At 39.9% G+C, this 21,509-nt stretch overlaps 2 protein-coding genes across 2 annotated transcripts; both read right to left on the reverse strand.

Annotated features, from left to right (window-relative positions):
* Positions 1-2,117: 2,117 nt before the first annotated feature.
* Positions 2,118-6,063, reverse strand: LOC137168425 (WAP, Kazal, immunoglobulin, Kunitz and NTR domain-containing protein 2-like). Its single transcript, XM_067571007.1, has 3 exons — positions 5,334-6,063; positions 4,394-4,710; positions 2,118-4,180 (listed from the first exon to the last, which is right to left on the reverse strand). Exons 1-3 carry the CDS (start codon positions 5,544-5,546, stop codon positions 2,980-2,982), a joined length of 1,731 nt encoding a protein of 576 aa, XP_067427108.1. The 5' UTR covers positions 5,547-6,063; the 3' UTR covers positions 2,118-2,979.
* A 6,162-nt stretch (positions 6,064-12,225) lies between these two features.
* Positions 12,226-19,680, reverse strand: ankrd40 (ankyrin repeat domain 40). The gene is made up of 5 exons (XM_067616042.1): positions 19,155-19,680; positions 17,691-17,839; positions 16,810-17,454; positions 15,569-15,750; positions 12,226-14,882 (listed from the first exon to the last, which is right to left on the reverse strand). Exons 1-5 carry the CDS (start codon positions 19,286-19,288, stop codon positions 14,739-14,741), a joined length of 1,254 nt encoding a protein of 417 aa, XP_067472143.1. The 5' UTR covers positions 19,289-19,680; the 3' UTR covers positions 12,226-14,738.
* Between the last annotated feature and the right edge of the window lie 1,829 nt (positions 19,681-21,509).

The following is a 21,509-nucleotide window of genomic DNA, read 5'->3' on the forward strand; positions in this document are numbered from 1 at the left end:
GCTAAACAAGCTCATTCTAATCACCATTCTTGAAGGGTTGTGCTGCCACTCAGTGGACAACTTCACTGATTGCACGAAAAGCAGTAATGTAGTTTTGGTCACACTTTACTTTAAAAACCCCTATTTAGCGTTTATAAGCAGTATACGAACATTTACACATATAATGTTGTTAGCACATGTATGTGTTTATTAATGTATTTAACAACTACAGCAAAACAGAACATGAATGACAAAACACAATTGTAATAAAATAAAAAATGTCTTCATAGGGGAAGTTATAATAGTTGACAAATATTGTACATTAAAAACTACTACTACTACTAAAAATGTCACTATCAACAATTTATGAAATGTTTATGTACTGCTTATAAATGCTAAATAAAGGGACCTATAAATGTTACTGTAGTTTTGTTCACATTCACATCTGTTTATTGAAGTCTACACAGAGTCTTGGCAAAATGGAAAGTTATGAAAGGTTATTTATGTGTAGAAAAATATTTAAAAAAATACTCAAATACATTTTAAAATAATGTGAAAGCATACACTGTTCTCTAATATTACTGTAATGGAATGGACATGAGTCATGCTCCTTTTTTTCTTCTTTTTCTCTTAAACATGTTTTCATATTTTTCTCTTTCTTAATAAATTTTTCCTTCTCTCTAAAAACACATGTCAAACAAATAACCTGAAGTCCCAGAGTTGTCCAGAAAAAGAGTTCAGTGGGCTTAATGTCTCACACAATGCAAATGTTACATAGTGCAAGATATCTGAGGTAAAAACTAACAAACAAAAAATGTTTTTAAAATCGATGCTCAATCAATGCCAGTTTTTGTATATTAGTTATCTTGAACACCAACAAGTTCTTCCTTGATACTGTGTCACTGAGGGCATTGTGCCCCCCCTTACCTGCGGCTGTCTGGCTTATTATTATGGTCTGTCTGGCAGGCTGCCTGGCTGGTGGTCTCTAAGTGAACTTGATACTGAAATCAGCGGCCGGCTGTGATGTGTAGGACATTAAGGGGGCTGTGTGGAGCTAGTCTGGAGCTCCGCCAGTCACTTAACACTCATCAACAGTTCTAATGAAAGTGGCCTTTTCCTTGGTGGCCTCTTTTTCATTAGCAGGGTCAGAGGTCACCGCCCAAGGCTGGCTGTCTGACGGCCTGAGTGGGCAAACAGTTGAGGAAGAGAGCTGAGGAAGGGGGTTAGAGAAGGGGATATAAGGGCAGAGGGGGAAGGGGGAAAACATTCAGTGTTTCCTTATGTTTTGTTCCCTGTATGTCCTGCTGGTCCTGGTGACTCATTCTGTTCTTAAGATATCCCACAGTTCCAGCGTTTGTTAACCCCAAGTTGATTCTTACTTGACATTTTAACTGTTGCATTTCAGAAATGGGCACATCTCTTTCCCAGGAACCTTTAAAGTCTAATATTTTATGTTTTTCCAATATCTTAATCTCTTCCACACCAGGATTTAGCCTCAAACTTCATCATGAAAAGTGAAAAATTCTACAGAATTATATGTGTGCTAATGGAGACAACTAAATTATCAAGCTCTATCTTAACTTTAATGTAACTCAGGGGTTAAGTTCCCTTATTTTTACTTGACTTTTTACTCTCTCTCCATTCCTCTCTCTGTTCTCTATTATGCCCCTTTAACACAGATGTGGCCAACTGAGTGAAAGAGATTGAGTGACTGAAAGAGAGAGAATCAGCCAACATCCCTCTCCTCCTCCTTTTCCCCTCCACCCCGGCCTCTCGCACATGAAAGGGGCCGCACAAGGCCAATGGATGGCCGGTGGGGTGTGTGCTATGCGAGGGCCCCAGACCCAGACACAACACAACACACAGCTCCGCAGGCCACCACAGCTGGGCTGGAATGTGACCTGCTTCAGACTTTAATGCCAGACTAGGCCTTGTGTGTGTGTGAAATAGAAGTGGAAGGAGGAGGACATGGATGGAGGGATGTCAACCACAGGACAGCACATGCACTGCCTGCATGAGTCTTTTTGATAAGTGGTGAGCATGTCGGGTATTTTGTCTGTAGCACAGGCAACAGCACAACAATATAACAAAGGACAACTGTAATATTTTCTAAAACATCTTTATTTATTTACCATCATATTCCATAAAAGTTTTAATGAACACTAATATATCATAGATAACATAAAAATACGTATGTTCTTTACGTAATTAGATTTACAGAGATACATCCTGCATATGTATATATTTATTGGCAAGTGCCCTATAAGAAATAGATCAATAAATATAGAGTACAGAAGTCCACATACATATTCTGTATTGTAAATTAAAACGTATCAAAATAGATTCCACAAAAAAATGGAACCAAAGAGCTTATTTGATTCTGGTAGATAAACTGAGGCTTCACATTGCATTATTGTGAGCTTGAGTGCTCATCACAGATGTTACAGAATGTCTGTTTTGGGATACCCCACAAAAACATAAAGCAAATGAACCAATCATATTAAAACATAATGCTAAATGAATGATATTAGTGTACTCAAGATAACATTTGGAGAGGAAATCTATAATATCATTTTAATAAGCAGTTACAACGATCGAACACTTTGTACAGAGTAAATGCTTGTGACTATTATTCTACAGTTTACCCCAGCTGTGGACATCAAAACTCTCTAAGCTTGGCTCTAATTTGAAAAAAAAAACATCTCTAGCTATTTGGACAGTTTTGCCACAGCATTCTGTGAAGGAATAACGAATAAAAGCAACGGATAAAAATTATCAGTGACAACAGTACAAATTATGAAAAGTGATTTTCTGAGATCTACAGAGCATTAGGTAGCAAAGGAAGGAAAGAAAAAATCTGAAAAAGGGAACAAAACCTCAGATGTTAAAGATAAATTACTACTTTTGTGTTTACCAGTCAGACTGGTGAGGTCACTTTAGCTTAGAATGATCTGAAAACAACATAACCGACGTTCAGTGAGTGTGAGACGTTAATAGACTCTACTGGACGGCAGAGAAATCTTTAAGGAAGTTGCAGGTTTTCTTGTGGACAATCTCACGAAGTTTCCTGATTCTGCGAGGGCTGGAGGAGCCTACAAAGCTGTCGGGCTGCAGGACGGCCATCCCGTTGTGAACATCTCCCATGATGATGAGCTGTCCTTCAGCAACAGTGATATTGGGGCAGGGGCAGTTCCAGTCCATGTTCAGGAGAGTCACCTCCAAAGGTTCTTTGCCAAAGAACTTCAGACCCATCTTCTCATCCTTCAAGATCTCCTCCACTGTCACCAAAGCGTGGCCAGACTCTTGCTCCTCTGTCAACTCTGTCACACGCCCCAGGATCACAAAATCACTCTTGCAGAAGCTGGTGACCATCTTGCCTCGAGGTTTACATATCTTACAATTGTGGTTCTTCGGAAAGGGGCACATCTCTTCACAGGCTTCTTTGGACTCAAAGTTGTTCTCGTTGCCACCGCAGCCTCCATAGACGAAGGACTGGCACTTTTTGAGGCTGCTGCTATAGGCCCAGCGAGGCTCATAGGCCTTGCAAGGCCCTTGGAGGCTTGGTAGGCTACAGGGAGCCGCCAGCTCTCCTCCGCATGACAGCATGCAGGCTTCATAGGTGTCGAAATGGTTACCGTTTTTATTGCACTGACTGTAGGTGAAGGTGAAGCAATTGTTCCGATTTGATTCATAGTACCAGCTCATGCTCTCCTCTCCACAGTCATCTGTGTCTGGACTTTTTAGACACTCTTCAGCTGGAAATGGCAGGTTGGTACTATTTCCTTCTGCATTCTTACCTTTCGATTCCCTCTTGATCACTACCAAGGGAAAGTGTGATGAAACACTTCCCCCAACATTTTTGGCTGTGCATGTATAAATGCCGGCATCCTGAAGTTGTGCGTTGTATATGACCAGCTGGCCAATGTTAGTGACCACAACGTTCCCTCGGACATGATTAGGTCTCATTATGGTGTTCTCTTTGCCCTTCAGTTGTTTCTCCCAGGTGATTTCCGGACGTGGCTTCCCAGAGACCTCACACAGGAAGCTGGCTGTCTCACCCACAAAAACAGCCTGTTGGGTGGGGCCACTGTGTATGGTGGGGAGCTGGATGTCAGCTGGGAGGGTGGTCTGGAGGGCAGTAGTGGGATGCAGGGTGGTCTCTGCAGGGATTGGACTGGTGTTTGGCCAGGTCAGGTGGTACCTGTAGGTAGGTTGAATAAGAAAGGAATTAATCAGAGCCAGGATATGTCAAAGGCTCTTCTTTAATTACATTATTGACATATTGCATACAGAATACATTTGTTTCTCTATGCTACAGCCAGAAAAAAGTCTTAATTTTGAGGACTGAAACAAGACAACATTACCTCATCACACCAAAATTAATAGTAAAGATCTAAAATACTTAACATGTTACCTGCAGGTGACCTCAGAGATAGAGATACCCTTGGAACAGGCTTCGGCATCCATGTAGCACTTGTTATAATATGTCATGCCATCAGATGCACACGTGAAGTGGGGTTCTCTCTCACAGCGGTCCCGGCACTTACAAACAGGCTGGCCGTCCCAGATGTCGCATTCAGACCCTTGTTGAGAGCACATGAACTTGTCGCAGGTGGCGCCCTTTGGCATTCCAATGGGGCCCTTGTTGCCCTTGATGTCTATATACCGTGCTGCCACACAGCTCTTGTTACCACATACATTAAGGCAGCACTTCTCAAATGTCTCGCAGTCCTGAAGGTTGGAAAAGAAACAAAACTTTTGTACCATATACCAGCATATTTGTTTTCATAATGCAGATACAGTTTGAATTATAATATGAAAACTGCACAAACACAGAAAATGATTTGATGCTTGGTGAAATGAAAATATCAAAATATTTATTTTCAGTTTGGATCAGTTTTTACCAATATATTGTCAACATCTGACACAGCATGAACAAAAACTTTAGAAAAAGTAAAGGTAGAAAATGTAACTGTAACTATAAAATTACACAACCACAAGATTATTTTTGTTGTGTTGGATTTCTGCTTGCTATCTTTCATTTAACCCCCACCCTCCCAGGCAGCAAATCATGCACTGTGCACAAGAAAACGCGAATTTGTCATTTTGCTGTTTAAAATTCACTGAGTTCAAATGAAAAAGAGAGATGCACAGGGGATGCAGAATAAGATTATTTCTCTAAACAAAATACAATTGTTCAACAATTTCCTTAAATCATATGCAATCATTCTGCCTCGAGATATGGTCACACAGCCTGTTTATTTGTTTACTGTTAACTTAGACAGCAGACGAACTGCATCTATGCACTACAATCTGCACATTGCGCATGCAGCAGGCTACATCACCTCGCTCACCTGGTCAGATTCACACTCGCGAATGCAGGTGCTCATAGCATCCACCCACAGGTTGGGGTTCAGGTCATTCGGGCACAAGCCTGCGTGAGAGTACACCACTTTTGCCACAGACATGGGCATTGCCCTCACGCGGCAACTGTCCATATAAAGGAGAATAGTGTAACAATGTCCCAGAAGAAACCAAATCCATCGGGGAAACAGCATCCACCACATATCCGGCGTCTAACAGAGCGGACACTAAAAAAAAAATCCCGCAGAAAAACAAATCCAACGAGAGACAACGGAGTTTAACACGACTCTAAAGTTGTGAAAAAGTCTTTAAACCTTCGCGGAAATGATTTGCAGTCAGATGCAGCATGCATGAAAATTGCGAAAATAGGAGCGTGCAGGACCGGTCTGGATCTGGAGAGCTCTCCAGGTTAGTTGCTCCACGTTTAATAGTAGCAAGAGATTAAGGCTGCAGTGTGCAAACCCACTTAAGATCTAACTACATGAATTACAGTGGCCTGTCTAGTCGGATAGCAAATCCCAGCTGAGTTACAGTTATGATCAACTTAATTAAAGAAAAAAAAAAAAAGTCCTCCAGCCGTTTGCAGGCGCTGCTTCATACAAGACTGGCGAGACACCTGTGCGTAAGGCGCTGTCCGCCTTAACCCTTAGCTTGCAAAGTCGCGGCTTGGGAAGAAGGAGATATTTAACAATAATCTGAAAAGTATAGTACATATGTTTATTGTACAATTTATGCACGATCTAAACATATTGGAATTGGAATTTCATACGCACATAGCAATTTCTTAAATTAAGTGTAAAGGTACAGGCCACTGAATAGAGACTTAAATGACTGTATTTTGTATTATATTGTCACACTGTGGCACAGCTCCTTATTTTCAGGTGTCAGTGCCAACAGACTTCAATTTACATTTCATATGATGGTTATCATTGTGTATTTCATGTTATATGACGCTTTGGATATGTTTATTATAAAATAACGTCTTTTTTTGTCGTATGGATCAAAACACAGTACTGTATGACAATACTGTGCAGAATGATCATCCTTCCTGATAATATAACTCAAATTACTGTAAAATCTCTTTGAGAGAACAAAAACGTCAGTCTCCAGGAGATGGCACCAAATTCACCAAACTCAGTGCAGTTCCTCTCATTCCTGCTCTGATTTGGACTATACACCGAATGTGTATCAAATAGTGCAAGGGTCATTTAAATTGCTTTTATTGAGTAGATTCTAGTGTAGAGGAGGCTTCATTATGTTGGTTATTGATTTTTTGTTCTACTTATTCGTACCATGACTGTATATTCTAGATAGTAATTGTGAAACCATTTAACCCTTCTTCTGCTTCTTCTTCATTAGAAGTTTCTGTTTCTTATTAACTCTAAGACCAACAGCAACCACACTTGAAAGATAGAGGATAACAATTATACTGGTGCACCAGATGATGGTGCCATACAAACCACTTCTGTGTTTTAGCCTAGCTGCTTGTTGTGGAATTCAACTTTTCAAAAAAATTTAATATTTTAGATATAATGACTTGAATTTGTCCATACAGGATATGTCATTTTGCATATTGCTTGGATCCAACTGACTGTACTGTTGGTTTGATATAATGTGTAACACTGAATGCAGCAAGTGAATGAAGAGTCAACTAGAGTTGCTGTTAATATGTCCATTGAGTGTGTCAGAGTGTGTCCATATTCTGATCCAATCAAACAGATTAAGTTGATAAAAGCATCCTCAAACAGTTCAGTTTGAGAAAATGGGGAATCATAATTCATACTGTTGTTTATATGAATCAACCACTGCAAAACTTTGAAAATTACGTCTTTGAGTGATGAGCATATGCATGATGTGAGTTTTAGACTATTTTGTCATCCAGGACAGATGACATACCATGACGACTTAATCAGTAGCTCCAACAAGTTGTATATATTTAAAACAACACTGGATAACATGTCCTACACTTATTGAAACACTTGACAAGCCCAAATTTTATAATTTCTTACTTAAATTATGAATGCAATTGTTAATCAGAAAATCCTATTTACATGCCATTTTATATTTAGAGCATTGTCAGTTATTTAACATTGTGTAGGGTAGTGGTAACACATATAGGAAAACCAGGATTCTGCAATAGAAATACTATTAGGTTCAAGACTCATGCTATCACAATATTGACATGTAAGAAGTCACAAGTAGTACAGACAGCTTGATATCGTGCTGTGAAGAACTGGTTTCTTCCCCAAAAGCCAATTCCAGGAAGTGTTGCTGAAAAGGGGGCTTCAAAACAAAACAAATAGGCTGGTGGTCTGTTTGGCTGTGAACATGAACAAACTGTTTCATCCAAAACACATTAGGGTCCTAGTCACATGGCTAGGGAACAAAACTGAGCTCAAATAAAACTGTTTTTGGAGACTTTAAAAAGCTGGTCAACCTTTATCTTTAGGAGAAAAGAAGAGAAAAGATCAAACATTTTAATAGACTGGCTGTATGTGTGTGTGAGTGTGTGCATGAAGTCTGTGCTTCCCAAGCTGAGTCCCTGCTGAGCCCAAAGAGGCCCAGTGCTCTCCAGGCCGAACCCTGCAGTCTTAGTCTGGTCCGCTGTCTGTGAGCCCTCTCTGAAAACACATAGGCAGGCACACACACACACACACACACACACACACACACACACACACACACACACACACACACACACACACAGGTAAGACTCATATCCTAAAAAGTATAAGTACATAGTGCTGATGGTAGACATATTGACTGATTATTTAGCTTGTGATGCTAATGATTTAAAAGGAACTGCTTATAAATTTTGTATACTGTATATACATAAATGTGCACACTCTCAATTGCATGCAAATGCACAAACACAGTCAAGCTGTGTTTTCAGTGTCTACTCACCCACTCGCCCCCTTAGGCCACCCCTAACCTTCACCCCTCAAGACCCTGCATTCCCAGCATAGCCGACACAAGAGCTACAGGGCATGTCACATATTGGATAAAGCCCCATGCGGGGTGCTCCGACAGGCTTTCTGCCTTCAGCTCATGTATTGTCTGCAAACAGACCTTGACTTTGACCTTCTTTGTGCGCTCTCACCATCTTTCTGAGCCCAGTTCAAAACAAATTCTGCGTTAATGATTATTTTCAGTGTGTCGCAATATGAAGATTTGTGTGTTTCTTTTTGTAAATTGCATCAGAATCGTGTAATCATCATATCCTCAGTAACTGAAAGCATCAACTGATACAACCAGAAATCAGTAACCAATAAATAAAAACAACTCTACATTTAATAATATTTACAGGTTGCAGGGATATATGTGATAATGATAAAATATCTTTGCCAATCAGGGATAAATGGTAAAAGAAACGGGCACATTCTCTCAAGACTCTCCTGTAAAAAGGTACAAATCAAGTCTGGTTGAATATGGCGTTCAGCATACAGTAAATAGATAATAGTAATCAAATGAGTTTAAATGTCAAACAACTATGCAGTTGGTCATTTTGTACAGTAGGGTAACTTTTCAGGAAAGAATAATATCTCATATATTAATATGCCATTTCTATTAAAAGTACAGAATTTGCAGGTGTGTGAATAAGCGGTAGGCCACGAGAGGCAATTATTCAGTTATTTTGATGCAGTTAAGAAGCATAGATACTGTGGGTACAACAGGAAGCGGATTGCACAATACTGTCTGGCACACAAAGTTTAATTTCATTTTATCTATCTATTAATATGTATGATACAGTAATCGTTCAAAAACCAGGCTTCATCTAGAGATATGTAATATGAAAATATTTCTTCACTGAGTTCTAGGCTTAATGGTCTTAGTGGGCCTGGTTGGGCCTTCTTCCGACTGTTGCCTTAACATACTGGAAGAAATATTTTATGGGTTTATAGGAGAAGGCTTGACAAGAAATGACGTGAGGAGCCTGTGACCTAATCTGTCTACACGGGTCCTAATCAATGTCACATGGATTGTTTAAGGTGGTACACCACTACAGACCACTCTTCATGGCACAACGATCTTTAGAAAGTCAGCCATCACTTCTTCCACTGTAGGGTGGGATTTTACTTCACACTGATCGGAAATAGGTGTCACTGCTGCAAAACTTATATTTTATGGGAACAGTTGCCAGGCAACCTGCAGAGACTCCGAGATACAGTATACAACTTATAGTGTGTAACATGTTAATTACTGAGCTTTATAGGTGCTGATAGGCAAATTTTATTACCTACAGACAGACCCAGGCTAGCTGTTTCCCCTTGTTTCAAGTCTTTGTGCTAAGCTAAGCTAACCAGCTGCTAGCTGTAGCCTTATGTTTAACGGACAGATATGAGAGTGGTATCAATTTTTTCATCTAATTCTCCACCAGAAAGCAATTAAGCGTATAATAATCACTGGACGTGCTGTCTATAGGCCCGCACAGCTATGTAAGATCACTCCATTGTGATGTTGGTACAAACTGCGGATTCATGACTTCATATTCAAATTGAACAGTACTGTAGATAAAAGAAGCATAAATCAAATATAAGCAACTGTACATCTGACTTCAACAGTTTCATCATTAATCTCTCTGGCTTTACAGTGTCATGCATGCATTTATGTTGCAAATAAGCAGCTCTGTTTATTGGCTTTGTGCATTATGCCGGTTAGAGAGGTGCACAAATTGTACCAAGGGCCATAGTCCAAGCACATCGACCAAGGCACGTACTGTACCTGTCGCCTTCTGCCTCCATTTCTAAAATGCTCTTAGGGGTTCTTGACCATGCAGGTCCACAGCTTCTCTTGCCCATGACCGAGGCCTGGGAAGCTGGTGGAGCTGGTTTAAAACAATGACGGTGTTATGACTGTTCATACTAAGCTTATTATGAGTGTCTCACTCCAGAACAAAGGAGAGAGACACATCCAGCCACAGCAGGGCCCTAAGCTGATTCCTCAGCCCTAGTCTAGACACACACAACATACCGATGGACAGACATGCAGACGTCCACGCGCAGATTCACGAGCATCCACTGAAATGTATATATCCTGGTAGCCATGCATCCCTTGGTGTATATCTTGGGATTTGAACACACACATACATTTAACTTTCTGAACACCATTCTGCTGAGATTATGCAATATTTGTGCTCTCCGGATTGCATTGTCAGAACATCTGCTCTCCACATGGACACTATTGTATTCATTTCATTGAGGTTAAGGAGCTCACAGATACACTCGTGAGTCAGTATGACCATAACTTAGATGTTGTTTATGTTCTTTAAATCAGAGAGGGAACATAACAAAATGTCTCAGGCCCTCAAACGCGCCTTGTTAATCAAGTTCATAACAGAATGTACAACATTGGCTTGCTGTGCAAACAGGTCAAAAGTGAATAGACAGCTGGACGGTGCAACAATACTGAGTTTTGGAATATGGAAGACTTCCAGATTTGCTTTTCAAAGTATTTTTATTAGTTGTAATATTAGTGGTAATAAAGGGGAATGTTTACTACAGTTAAAAGAAAGTCTAAATTTGCAGCAAACAGTGTAGCTTCATATCCTATTTTTCAGTAATTTTATATTGAAGTAAATATTTCAGCTTTATTTAACTTGTGCAAATATACATGTACAGTATGCTGCAATAACACATATCTCAACATATAACTAATGTTTCCAGGGTTTACTACCTATTGGAAAAAGCCATTTTTACTCCTCATGAGTTGATGATGTGCATATGGCTCATGTAGGATTGGGTGATATGCTAATTTATACTGTCAAACAACATAAATTTGTCTAAATCATCAGAGATTTTAACATATTGTTTATTCTGAGGTAGCAATCCCTTTTATTATGTCTGGTTGTATTAGTCCATTATAGGCAATTACTGCTTTATGCAACATGGATATATTTTTGCATCAATGTGATGACGTACTTTTACTTGCAGGTATTTAATTTGCTTGATTAGCTAAAACAAACAAGAAAACAAAACCACAGAAACACAGAAACACACACACACATTTCCATCTGGCTATTTTAGTTTCACAGCTGATTTTTCAACAAAATGTCCTGGATTATTTTATACTGTATATCTATATTGTGATGTAAAATTACATATAGAATTATCCATTTAGCCCACTCCTGGGCTGATGGGTTAGAAAACTTAGTCAAGGCAAAAATGATTATTTAGAGATTTATTAGAACCAATGTGCATGTACCTCACCCCCCAAAAAAATGCCTGCTGCTACACTTTCAAAATGTTTTGTGGTGTTCAATGATGAAATTGACAAGCTAACAATGGCTGAGACAAATATTTTGAAACATACCATATCATACAAATGAGGCATGAGATTTATATTTAATCATGTAAGTGATACGGATGTCAATTAGTCCCTAAAATTACTGTGCTTAAAATATTTTCAGTTTAGCTCAAATTCTTAACTGTAGCCTCAAATGTCAACGGCAACTTGACATTTGAATCTACCGTTAAGAGCTGAGTACAGAAGGTAGACTTTCTATCACAGGAAAGGCCAAGGCATCCAGACACTGGTGCATCACAGTATAAAGATATAACTGTCCAGTGTCTAAACAACAAGTTTAGAGAGATTCCTTTTATGAACTTCATCAAATCTGGGCAAAAAAGAAAAGGCATCCTCTTATTATAACTTTAAGTGGCATGCACTCTGGTACAACATTATGTGACTCTTCTGCTCCCTCTAGTGGATTTCAACTGAAAGATATGTTGCAATAATTGGAAAGTTACCCCTAAACATGCACATTCACAAAAAAGGATAACCTAAACTGAAAATATTTCATAGTCAAAATTACTTCAACTGGTCAGATGTACATCAATGCTTTATAAGACACAAAGCCAGTTTGAGAGAAAAAGAGGGAAGAGATGAAGTAATTCACCATGCTTTATCAAAGAACAGATACAGGTCTCCAGAGCGAAAAAAAAAACAAAAAAAACAACAAAAAACACAACTGTAACAGTGCCTAAGATTATTTCTACAAGTACACAGGACGTACTGTATATAAAAATATCACTCTGAATGCATAGGTTAAGTCAAACTGTATTCTGCTTTTTCTAGAACAATAAGCAATCCCACAAATACAATGTTAGTCATCTCTTTTCCACAGAATCAACGAGGATCCTGTAAAAAATCCATTTCAAACATGCTGCTCTCACTCACCCAGGGCAGAAAACAGCCAGAGGGGTGTTTTCTCCTACATTGTTCCACTCTCTAAACCACGCTTCTGCCTTAAACATGTGGCACAGCTTCACTTAATAAAGCATTTTAACATAGTTGGGAACATAAAATAAGCACTCTCGGTAGTCTTTTCTTCTCACAGCAAACTTTCTTGAAACACATTCTTTACCCCACATTGCACTTGGCTTCAACAATCAGCGCTTTTCATCCCGTTGTTGAACTCTTTTTTTTTTTTTTTTTGACACAAACACAACAGGCCTAGCTGGTTAAAAAAACTATACAAATTAATAAAAATATATCATAAAACATACAAATACAGTAAGAGCTTCAGGTATACATTTGAACAGTAAACAGTTACCACTGGGTAAGAAACTTTTTGATTGTAGCACATGTGTAGTGTCCGTCTACTGCACTGCTTAAATTAAATGAGCCCCAGCATTGAGAATTAAAGGAATATAGTGTTGATGAAAGCAGCATGAACGTTACCATCCGACACAACATGGCTGTGGCTCTTGACCTTAAATAAATTCTTAATATATAAGAACGATACTTTTTTTTTTATATAGTGTCAATAGTCATCTTGTCAGTGCAGTCTTAAGTTAAATCAGACAGAGATACCTCTGATTCAGCTACCAAATACAACAAATCTAACTATTAGCACTAGACAGGCATTGACAACCAAACTGATTGCAAAGAAATCAAACCACCATGTAGTTAGATAATCATATCAGGAATGATAATTTGGAATAGTACCGAAGGACCAAGGAAGTACTCAGTTTATGTGTCACAAACACAGATGATCATATACTTTTTTCTCTCCTCTTCACTTGGGGGGAAAAAAAAAAAATCTAACAAAGCTGCATCTTTTCTGAAGCAGTGATAGTATATTCTGCGGTTTATATCTTTGCTGGCTAGATTAGTTTTTGGTTTTAATTCTAATCACAGTTAAACAGAAGGAAAGGAACCGAAAAGATTCAACTGAAGGCGCAACTGATATGATAAATTAGATGAAAGCCTCGTACACAACCTTTTTCTGGGACTCAAGCCTTGCTACTCTAAAGCACAATGCATGGTCTCGCTTTATTAGTATGAATCGATAAAACTAAAATAATAAAAAATAAATACTTCATAGTTGACAGTTTAAGTGTTATGCTGACTGAACTGACAAACACATCCTGTAATTTTGTAGAAAAAAAAAAAAAAAAAAAACATTAGTCCTGCTTCAAGTTGCTGCACATTTATCTTAGAAATTAACTTTTTCTCTTACAAGAAAAGACAGAAATATTAAAACAAAACTATTTATTCCTTTTTCCACAGTGTACAACTGAGCAATTCAAATATGTAGGTAAACCGTTACACCTACTCAAATGTGTCCATCCTTGTGTGGATATATATATATTAAAGCGTGTTTGTGTGTGTGTTGTCGGCAAATAAAAGTACTATTAGTCCAAAAATACCTAAATCTCACTTGGAATGAGATTACCTCCACTTTAAACAAGTAGGCCAGAAATGGATGCCCTCTGCAGGAAAGACACTAAGGCTTATGCCTACAGCATGTATGAAAGTGTGTACGCCAGCTAGAATATCTGATAACACTCTATAGGTCAGTTTGCTAGAAATATAAGTTGCTGTGTGCAAGTCTGCTGTGCTGCAACTCGTCCTATTCTGTGGACTAATGATGAACTTATCAGTAAGAGTTATGTAAATCCTTCCTGTTGTCCTCTGCTCTCGGTCCTATCAGACAGTTTCTGTCTGAGACCATAGTCCACAGCTAGTATGGGGATGTGTCCATATAAGGCTATTGCAGAAACCCATTCATGTCCAGTCCATAAAGGAAGACAAACCAATGTCCTCCTCTTTTGTCCCACTGGAGCCTTGGCACAAAGTGCAGTGGGAGGAGAGAAAGAGATAGAGAGAGGAGAGAGGGGCCCAAATACGTTCTCACATAATCGAGGACACCATGCATCAGTAATCGCTTAGAACTGGTCGGGTACACTAAAGCAGCAGGAGGGCCAGAGGAGGACAGGAGGAGGACAATAGCTACAGAACTTGAAAAAACAAATCCCGGTTAGGAAATTGGCGAAACACCAAAGCCGAACAAAGCTGTAACAAGGGACCTGGGCAGGCAACTATTTATGGTTGCTTGAGGGTAGCTACAGAAACCCATCATAAGCAGGGAAACCTCGGGCTCTGCGGTAGCTCTAGTAGGTGAGGCGGGAGGCCTTCATGTTGTAGCAGGGTCTGTCTGTTAGGCCCCCCGTCCCCGAGAAAAGGGACAGGCCCTCTGCTTTCTCCAACACAACCTCCAGCTCCTGAAAGTCCTGCAGCCGAGCCACGTCCTTATCCTGGATAGGAAAATGGAAATCATATTGAAATCAACAGATTTGACTACTGATAATCTAATTTTAGTATTATAAAAAGGGTACGAGGCTGAAATGTGCAGTGAAACTAGTGTCGAAACCATTAGTTGATTGATTAGTCAGTCGTGATGGGCAATTTGAACTTTTTTTCTAATATTTTACAGCCTAATTGAAAAAATAATGTTTTCCAGAAATTTTTCAACCCAATCATACACTATACTGTCATTATTTGTCAGAGGCAGTGGGTAATTACACAAATACTGTTTACGAAAGGGGTAGGGGAGGTTTCAGTGGGAAGGTATAATGAGTCACAAACAACCTAATTAGAGAGTTAGGGACGGTGTCACTTTTCATTGTGCATGCATGAGTCAGACAGAGAGGGAGGCAGAGACAGATGGACAGACTGAAGAGAAGATTAGTTTTTAAGAGAATAGCTTTGTACGTTTATGACACATGGGACAGGCAGCATTTTCACATCAGGCTAGGAGTGGTTCAGATGCATTCACACGGTGCTGTCCCTCCCCTCAGTGAACAAAAACATCTTTTCCATACTGTATTTCAAGTGTCATCATCTTAAATGATTGTTATTTTGTCTTATTTTGTGCACGCAGCACTGGACAGCAACTAAAAAACATGTGTACGGTATGTCGGCTTTCTCTCCTGTAATGTACCTTTCTCAACATGGTGTTTGGCAGCTTACGGATCTTCTCCACGTGCTCGGCGCTGATGTCTAACTCGCGGCAACACACCCTCAGGAGGGAACGATAGGTGAGCTCCTGACGGTCCAGCTCCACCTCGATGAAGTCGTTCTCCCTTGCGTTGGGGTTCTGGATACGTACCTTCAGTACCAACTCTAGAGAGAATAACCAGAAAAACAGTTCTATATTAACAACAATATCGTGCTTTTTAGGAAGATGATGGACACAGACAGTCGCTGAATTAATCATACCTGTTTCCTGCCTATAAAAGATGCGTCTTACATGTACGATGAGAATGTCTTGTCAAAGATAAAGTCTGATAAAGTCTGCATTTCCTTCTTGCACATGCAAAATCCCTGCCCCTCCCCACTCTGGTCGTCTTGTGTTTCACAAACACTACATTGCGTGAGACGTTGGTGTCTCTGCTAGTGAGCCTGTGGCAGCTCAGTCATCACACTAAGAGATAAGGACACACATCCACTAATAACCCCTTCTGGTTTGACAAGCACACAAGAATGTCGTCATGCCTGCGTGCTCTTAACGGTCACTTAACATGTGAGCGCATGACAAAAGAAAGCCTTAACTACAGAGTCTGACAGCAGCTTTACCCCGTTTACACATATGGACTCGAGCGAGCCTGTTTAGTCTGACGCAGTGACTTTCTGGAGTCTCTGCTGGTTGCTTTGCAACAATTAAACATGTCCAGTAATTCATTGCTCCCGGCCAAGAAAAAGATCCAGTGCCTAACTCCCCATAGTAACAGAACTTGGCATTTTTACATTCCTGTTTGTTTACAGATAAAACAAACAAGACGTAACATTTTAAATAGTAAAATTTAAAAGGTGCTGGTAGGCAGATTTGTTTACCTTTGGACAGAGCCAGTATGGCTGTTTCCCACGCTTCCAGAGGTGATGCTAAATTAAGCTAATAACCTCCTGGCTCTAGCTTTATACTTAACAGACAAATATGAAAGTGGTATTGATCTCCTCCTCCTGACAATCATATTTTCCAAAAATACAGGGGACATATGTGGAACCTTTCTGCTAAAGTTGAATGCAATTTCCCCACATCCTGCTCAGCAACTTTTGAGTGGCCCCAGCTGGTTATTTGAGGTTTAATTCACAATGAATGGTATCCTGTCATGTCTCAGGTGTTTGAGTCGGTATGTGTGAACAGAGGGTTAGACATAATAAAACACACAATTTCTCTCTCACCTTGTACATTGACAGGGAAGGTGCTGGTGAAGAAGAAAGGTTGGAAGGCTGGCAAGGATCCGCCAGTCTGTCCGTAGCCCAGCTGCTGTGGGATAGACTGCTGCCTGCTCATAGTCGGGTTAGCGCCGGCCACGGGGGGCTGGACCTGGCTCCCGCTGCAGCTGGCCAAGCTCGGGCTGGGTGAGGCCAACGGGGGCGAGCACATGGTGCCGTTGTGTGCCACTGCGTGCGGGTAGTCTGCATGGTTGACAAGGTGAGGCTCGACTGACAGGTCCATGGGCACTGTGCAGTTAACAACAGTGTGGTTGTGGGATGAGGCCGGGGTAGGTGACACACCGTTTTGCTCAGTCACAGGAATGAATTCGCCAGCCTGGGTTTGGCTGTGAGTGATGGGGTTTGGGGTGAGAGTGGGGCTGTCGGAGACCAGGCTCTGTGATTTCTGAGGCTCATGGGTTGGAGAGAGGGAGGGCGGATCGCTGTGCGTGTCGTCCGCATGCTCTCCTGAACCGTTCTGTGTAAGGTGCTGGGCCAGGATGAGCTCTGACTTGTTATCCAGCTTGGAGTATATGAAGGGCGGGTTAGACAAGTAGTTAGGGATGATTGGCAGCTCGGGCTCCTTGACTTCAGGCACTTCCTCCACCTCGACTGTGGTAATAATGTGCAAAAGAAAATACTCATTTCTCTTAAAAATAAAAAGCTCAAGACAATAATCCTGACAGCTTTTGTCATAAACCTCTATAGATACACTTAACTAACAAGGCTACAACCTGTACATTATATGGTAATCTATCTCATGCACAGTATATGTAACTGATATATCACATCAAAATAATAATGTGAAAGGAACAAGGAAGAGGGGAAGTGAGATAGGTGAAGTTTACCTCCCAAGAGTCGTTTGATTTCTGGTTTGGATGTGAGTTGTGAGGCCATCTCATCCTTAGCCGTCAGGATTTCTTTGTCTGCTCCACAACTGAGTAAGTAGGACACTATGTGCTTATGGTTCCTCTTGCACGCCCAGTGCAGGCACGTCCTGGTGAGGTTATAGAGAATGCAGTTGAATGAATCAAAAAAAAATGTAACAAATGCTGATAAAAATGACTTTAAATGTATGAGGTGGACACGACCCAGTCTCTGAAAGTTGGATTTTGTGGACTTGCATGGCAATGATTGGTTGCAGTAGATTGCCGTGGCCTGATAACCTGTAATCTCATTTTGTGTTAATTATTACTTCTTACTCTTAAGAATTGAGGCCTCTTCTGACCGACAGTAGTCTCTCTTTTATGTATGTAAAGTTCAACTTGTCACCACACAAGTTGCATATTCAATAGGAGGAAGTTGGAGAGACACACCACATGTTTAGACTTAACGCTTTCATTTAATAATGTTAAAGGACAGGTTCACAATTTTTCAAATCTGTCTTAAAACAACAGTTAGGTGCCCACATGAAAACTAAAAGAGGTTGACAGCCAGTTCTATTAAAAGATCCCCTTTAAATGTGCTTTCAATGTAAGTGATGGAGCCAAAATCAGCCAAAGTCATTTTGTGCAAAAAAAAAAACATTTAAAAGCTTGTATGAGGCTGCAGCCATCTGAGTTAATTATATCAAGTGGATATCTGCCACATTTACAGTCTTTTTAGCATCAAATTCCCTCTTTGTGTTTCCTCAGACAGTGTTTCCCTGTTGAGCTGCGGTGGAAGTATTGTAACAAAAAGAGGGACTTTGGCACTAAAAAGACTGTAATGTTGAAGGATATCTACTTGATTTGACTCATTTAGACGGCTGAAGCTTCATGTTAGCATCAGATAACCGTTTAAATATATTTTTGCACAGAAGGAGGCTTGTGGATTTTGGTCCCTATCACTTACACTGTAAGTGCATTATGAAGAGGAGAAATGATTATAGCAAGAAAAACATGTTTCAGTGCTCATCCAGGCACCTGACTGTTGTGAAACCGTCCTTTGAGTTACTTGGTATGTTTATTACAATTATCTATCAGCTATCTATGGCAGTGAGAATAAGCATGTCAAATCAGTTTCACGACTGGAGTAGCCATGTGCCAATTCACATTTACCTTCCTCTACAGCCACAGGTCCTTCTGCTGTTTTATACTTATATATTTTACTATATTTCAAACCATTATCTAACAGGGGATTTGTTTACCGTTTGGACAAACAAGATAAAAAAAAGTGGCAGCTCTGGCTAATGGGATAACACGGAGCAATTTTAATCCCTGTAACATCGCATTTGGCTGCACTGAGCTGTCAATCTCAACAAGTTTTTCAATGTAACCGTGCAGCAAATCGACACACCAGTAAAGCCTATCATTATATGTCATAATACTTACCATCCGTTTATTTCATTTTGTGAATTGACATTTACTCCGCTCTCCACCAATGTCCGCACTTCGTCAATGTCCCCGATGGCAGACGCCTCTCTCAGTCGCTCCTGTAATTCTTTATCCAACGAAGTAGTGGACATTTTGGTGCAGACAACTAGCGCAGCAAGATCATAGGATGTGCAAATCCTCTCGGATTAGGTTGTCAATAATAATAGCCAAGCGACTTCCCTACTGACGTCCACTAAAAATAGACCTGCCAGCTAACATTAGCTACCCGGCTAACCTTACCTACTGGCTAACTTGACGAGGTGCTAGCAGAGTCTTTGGTGCCACTGGCAGTAAATCGCTTCGGCTAATGCAACTTCGTGTTGATATTCAGAGTCTTTGGCGTTCATACAGCAGGTTACTGGTTAGTCCTCAGTCGCCATTTATTCCAACAGTCAGTGTATTCATTCAGTCTCTCAGAGCTCCGTCAGAGGGCTGCCAGAGTCACCACCGCCTCATCGGGGGGCAGCTTTAGATGTAACAACAGTGAGCACAAAATGTTAGTTCCCCCCTGAAAACTGTCAATTATCTCACACGTTTTTGCCACTTCACCATAAAATCATGAGCCATTATCCAGCCCCCAGTTAGTCATTAAAGAACAGGTTCATAATTTTTCAAATCTTCCTTTAAACAACAGTCAGGTACCCAAATGAACACTTAAACAGGTTTTCTTGCTATAATCATTCCTCCTGTTCATACTGACCATTAGAAGATCTCTTCACAATGCACTTACAATGTAAGTGATGGGGGCCAAAATCCACGAGCCTCCTTCTGTGCAAAAATGTGTTTAAAAGTTAATCTGAAGCCTATATGAAACTTCCAAATTAGTCAAATAAAGTACATATCTTTCAATGTTACAGCTGTTACAAGCCAAAACTAAAGTCCCTCTTTTTGTTACTGTACTTCCACCGCAGCTTGCATTGAAAGCACACTTGAAGGGGATCTTTTAATAGCCAGTATGAACAGGAGGAATGATTACAGCGAGGAAAACCTCTTTCAGAGTTTATGTGGACACTTGACTGAAAAGAGACTTGAAAAAATTGTGAATCTGTCCTTTCAATAAATATCTCTGAGTTGCTGGGCTGTCAGTCACCAACCGGTGGTATTATTTCCACTTTGAGCCACAAATGGTGGTTAGATGCTTCCAGTCTGCAGCAAATGGTTTTATATTGCTGAGTGTTGTACATTGTAAATAAACAAACTACCACTTTGGAGAATACTTTCAAAATACAGAAACAAAACCAAAACAACTAACAGAAATTGTCATGAAATAATCATAAGTCTCCCATCTGCAGTGGTGGAAAGTAACGAAGTACATTTACTCAAGTACTGTACTTAAGTACAGTTTTGGGGTACTTGTACTTTACTTGAGTGTTTCGATTTGATTCTACTTTATACTTCAACTCCACTACATTTCAGAGGAAAATATTGAACTTTCTACTCCACTACATTTATTTGACAGCTTTAGTTACTTTTGATGAAGATGATTTGACACAATGGATAATATAACAAGCTTTTAAAATACAACACATTGTTAAAGATGAAATCAGTGGTTTCCAACCTTTTTGGCATTTGACATCTTATAAAAAGCAGTGTGTAGTCGGGGTCACATTTCAGATGTCTATGAGTTGTTAACAGCTCCACCAAATAGTTATTTTTCCCTCTAAACTTCTCACATGCTTTCATTTCAAGAAATGTTCAAATGATCCAATATTTAACCAAAAATCAAAGATTAGAGAAAAAGTCCAAAAACTGGAAACCGATTTGTGTATCAGAATCTTGTTTTTGTTTTTTTTCCCTTCCTCTCCCATTTATCACCTCATGACCCTCAGGTTTATCTGGTGACCCTTTGAAGGGGCCCGACCCCTAGGTTGGGAGCCATTGAACTGATGATATTGAACTCATGTCTGAGTCTAAATGTAAACAAGACAAAGGGTATGTTTTCTCTAAAACCATGGTACAACCTCCTAACACTGATATTCTCATCAAAGGTGAAAGGATTGACATAGTCACTGATTTTAAATATCTTGGTGTGAGATTGGATCCAAATTTGAACTTTAAGAAACATGTTAAAAGTTAAACATTTAAAACCATAAAGTACAACTTAGCAAATTTTAGACATGTTAGAAACTGTCTCTCTTTGGGTGAGCCAAGATATTTACGCATGCTATGATTCTTTCCCAAATGTCTTATTGCATCACATGTTGGGGGCAGGCTGGAGAAACAGCCATAAAACCTCTTGAGTCCTTATACAAACAAACTCTAAAAACTCTGGACAAAAAGCCAATGCATTCCCATTACTGTAGGGTAATGGAG

This window comes from Thunnus thynnus, chromosome 17, assembly GCF_963924715.1.
Source record: "Thunnus thynnus chromosome 17, fThuThy2.1, whole genome shotgun sequence".
NCBI lineage: Eukaryota > Metazoa > Chordata > Actinopteri > Scombriformes > Scombridae > Thunnus > Thunnus thynnus.

What these genes read in the sequence shown, in the direction of transcription:
- LOC137168425 (XM_067571007.1), bottom strand. Translation starts at nt 5,546, where the DNA reads ATGTGGTGGATGCTGTTTCCCCGATGGATTTGGTTTCTTCTGGGACAT. An exon ending in GCGAGTGTGAATCTGACCAG is followed by an intron (nt 4,711 to 5,333) that starts GTGAGCGAGGTG and finishes TCCAACCTTCAG; the next exon opens with GACTGCGAGACATTTGAGAA. An exon ending in ATCTCTGAGGTCACCTGCAG is followed by an intron (nt 4,181 to 4,393) that starts GTAACATGTTAA and finishes ACCTACCTACAG; the next exon opens with GTACCACCTGACCTGGCCAA.
- ankrd40 (XM_067616042.1), bottom strand. Translation starts at nt 19,288, where the DNA reads ATGTCCACTACTTCGTTGGATAAAGAATTACAGGAGCGACTGAGAGAG. An exon ending in CAAAATGAAATAAACGGATG is followed by an intron (nt 17,840 to 19,154) that starts GTAAGTATTATG and finishes TAACCTCACCAG; the next exon opens with GACGTGCCTGCACTGGGCGT. An exon ending in CAAACACCATGTTGAGAAAG is followed by an intron (nt 14,883 to 15,568) that starts GTACATTACAGG and finishes TTTCCTATCCAG; the next exon opens with GATAAGGACGTGGCTCGGCT.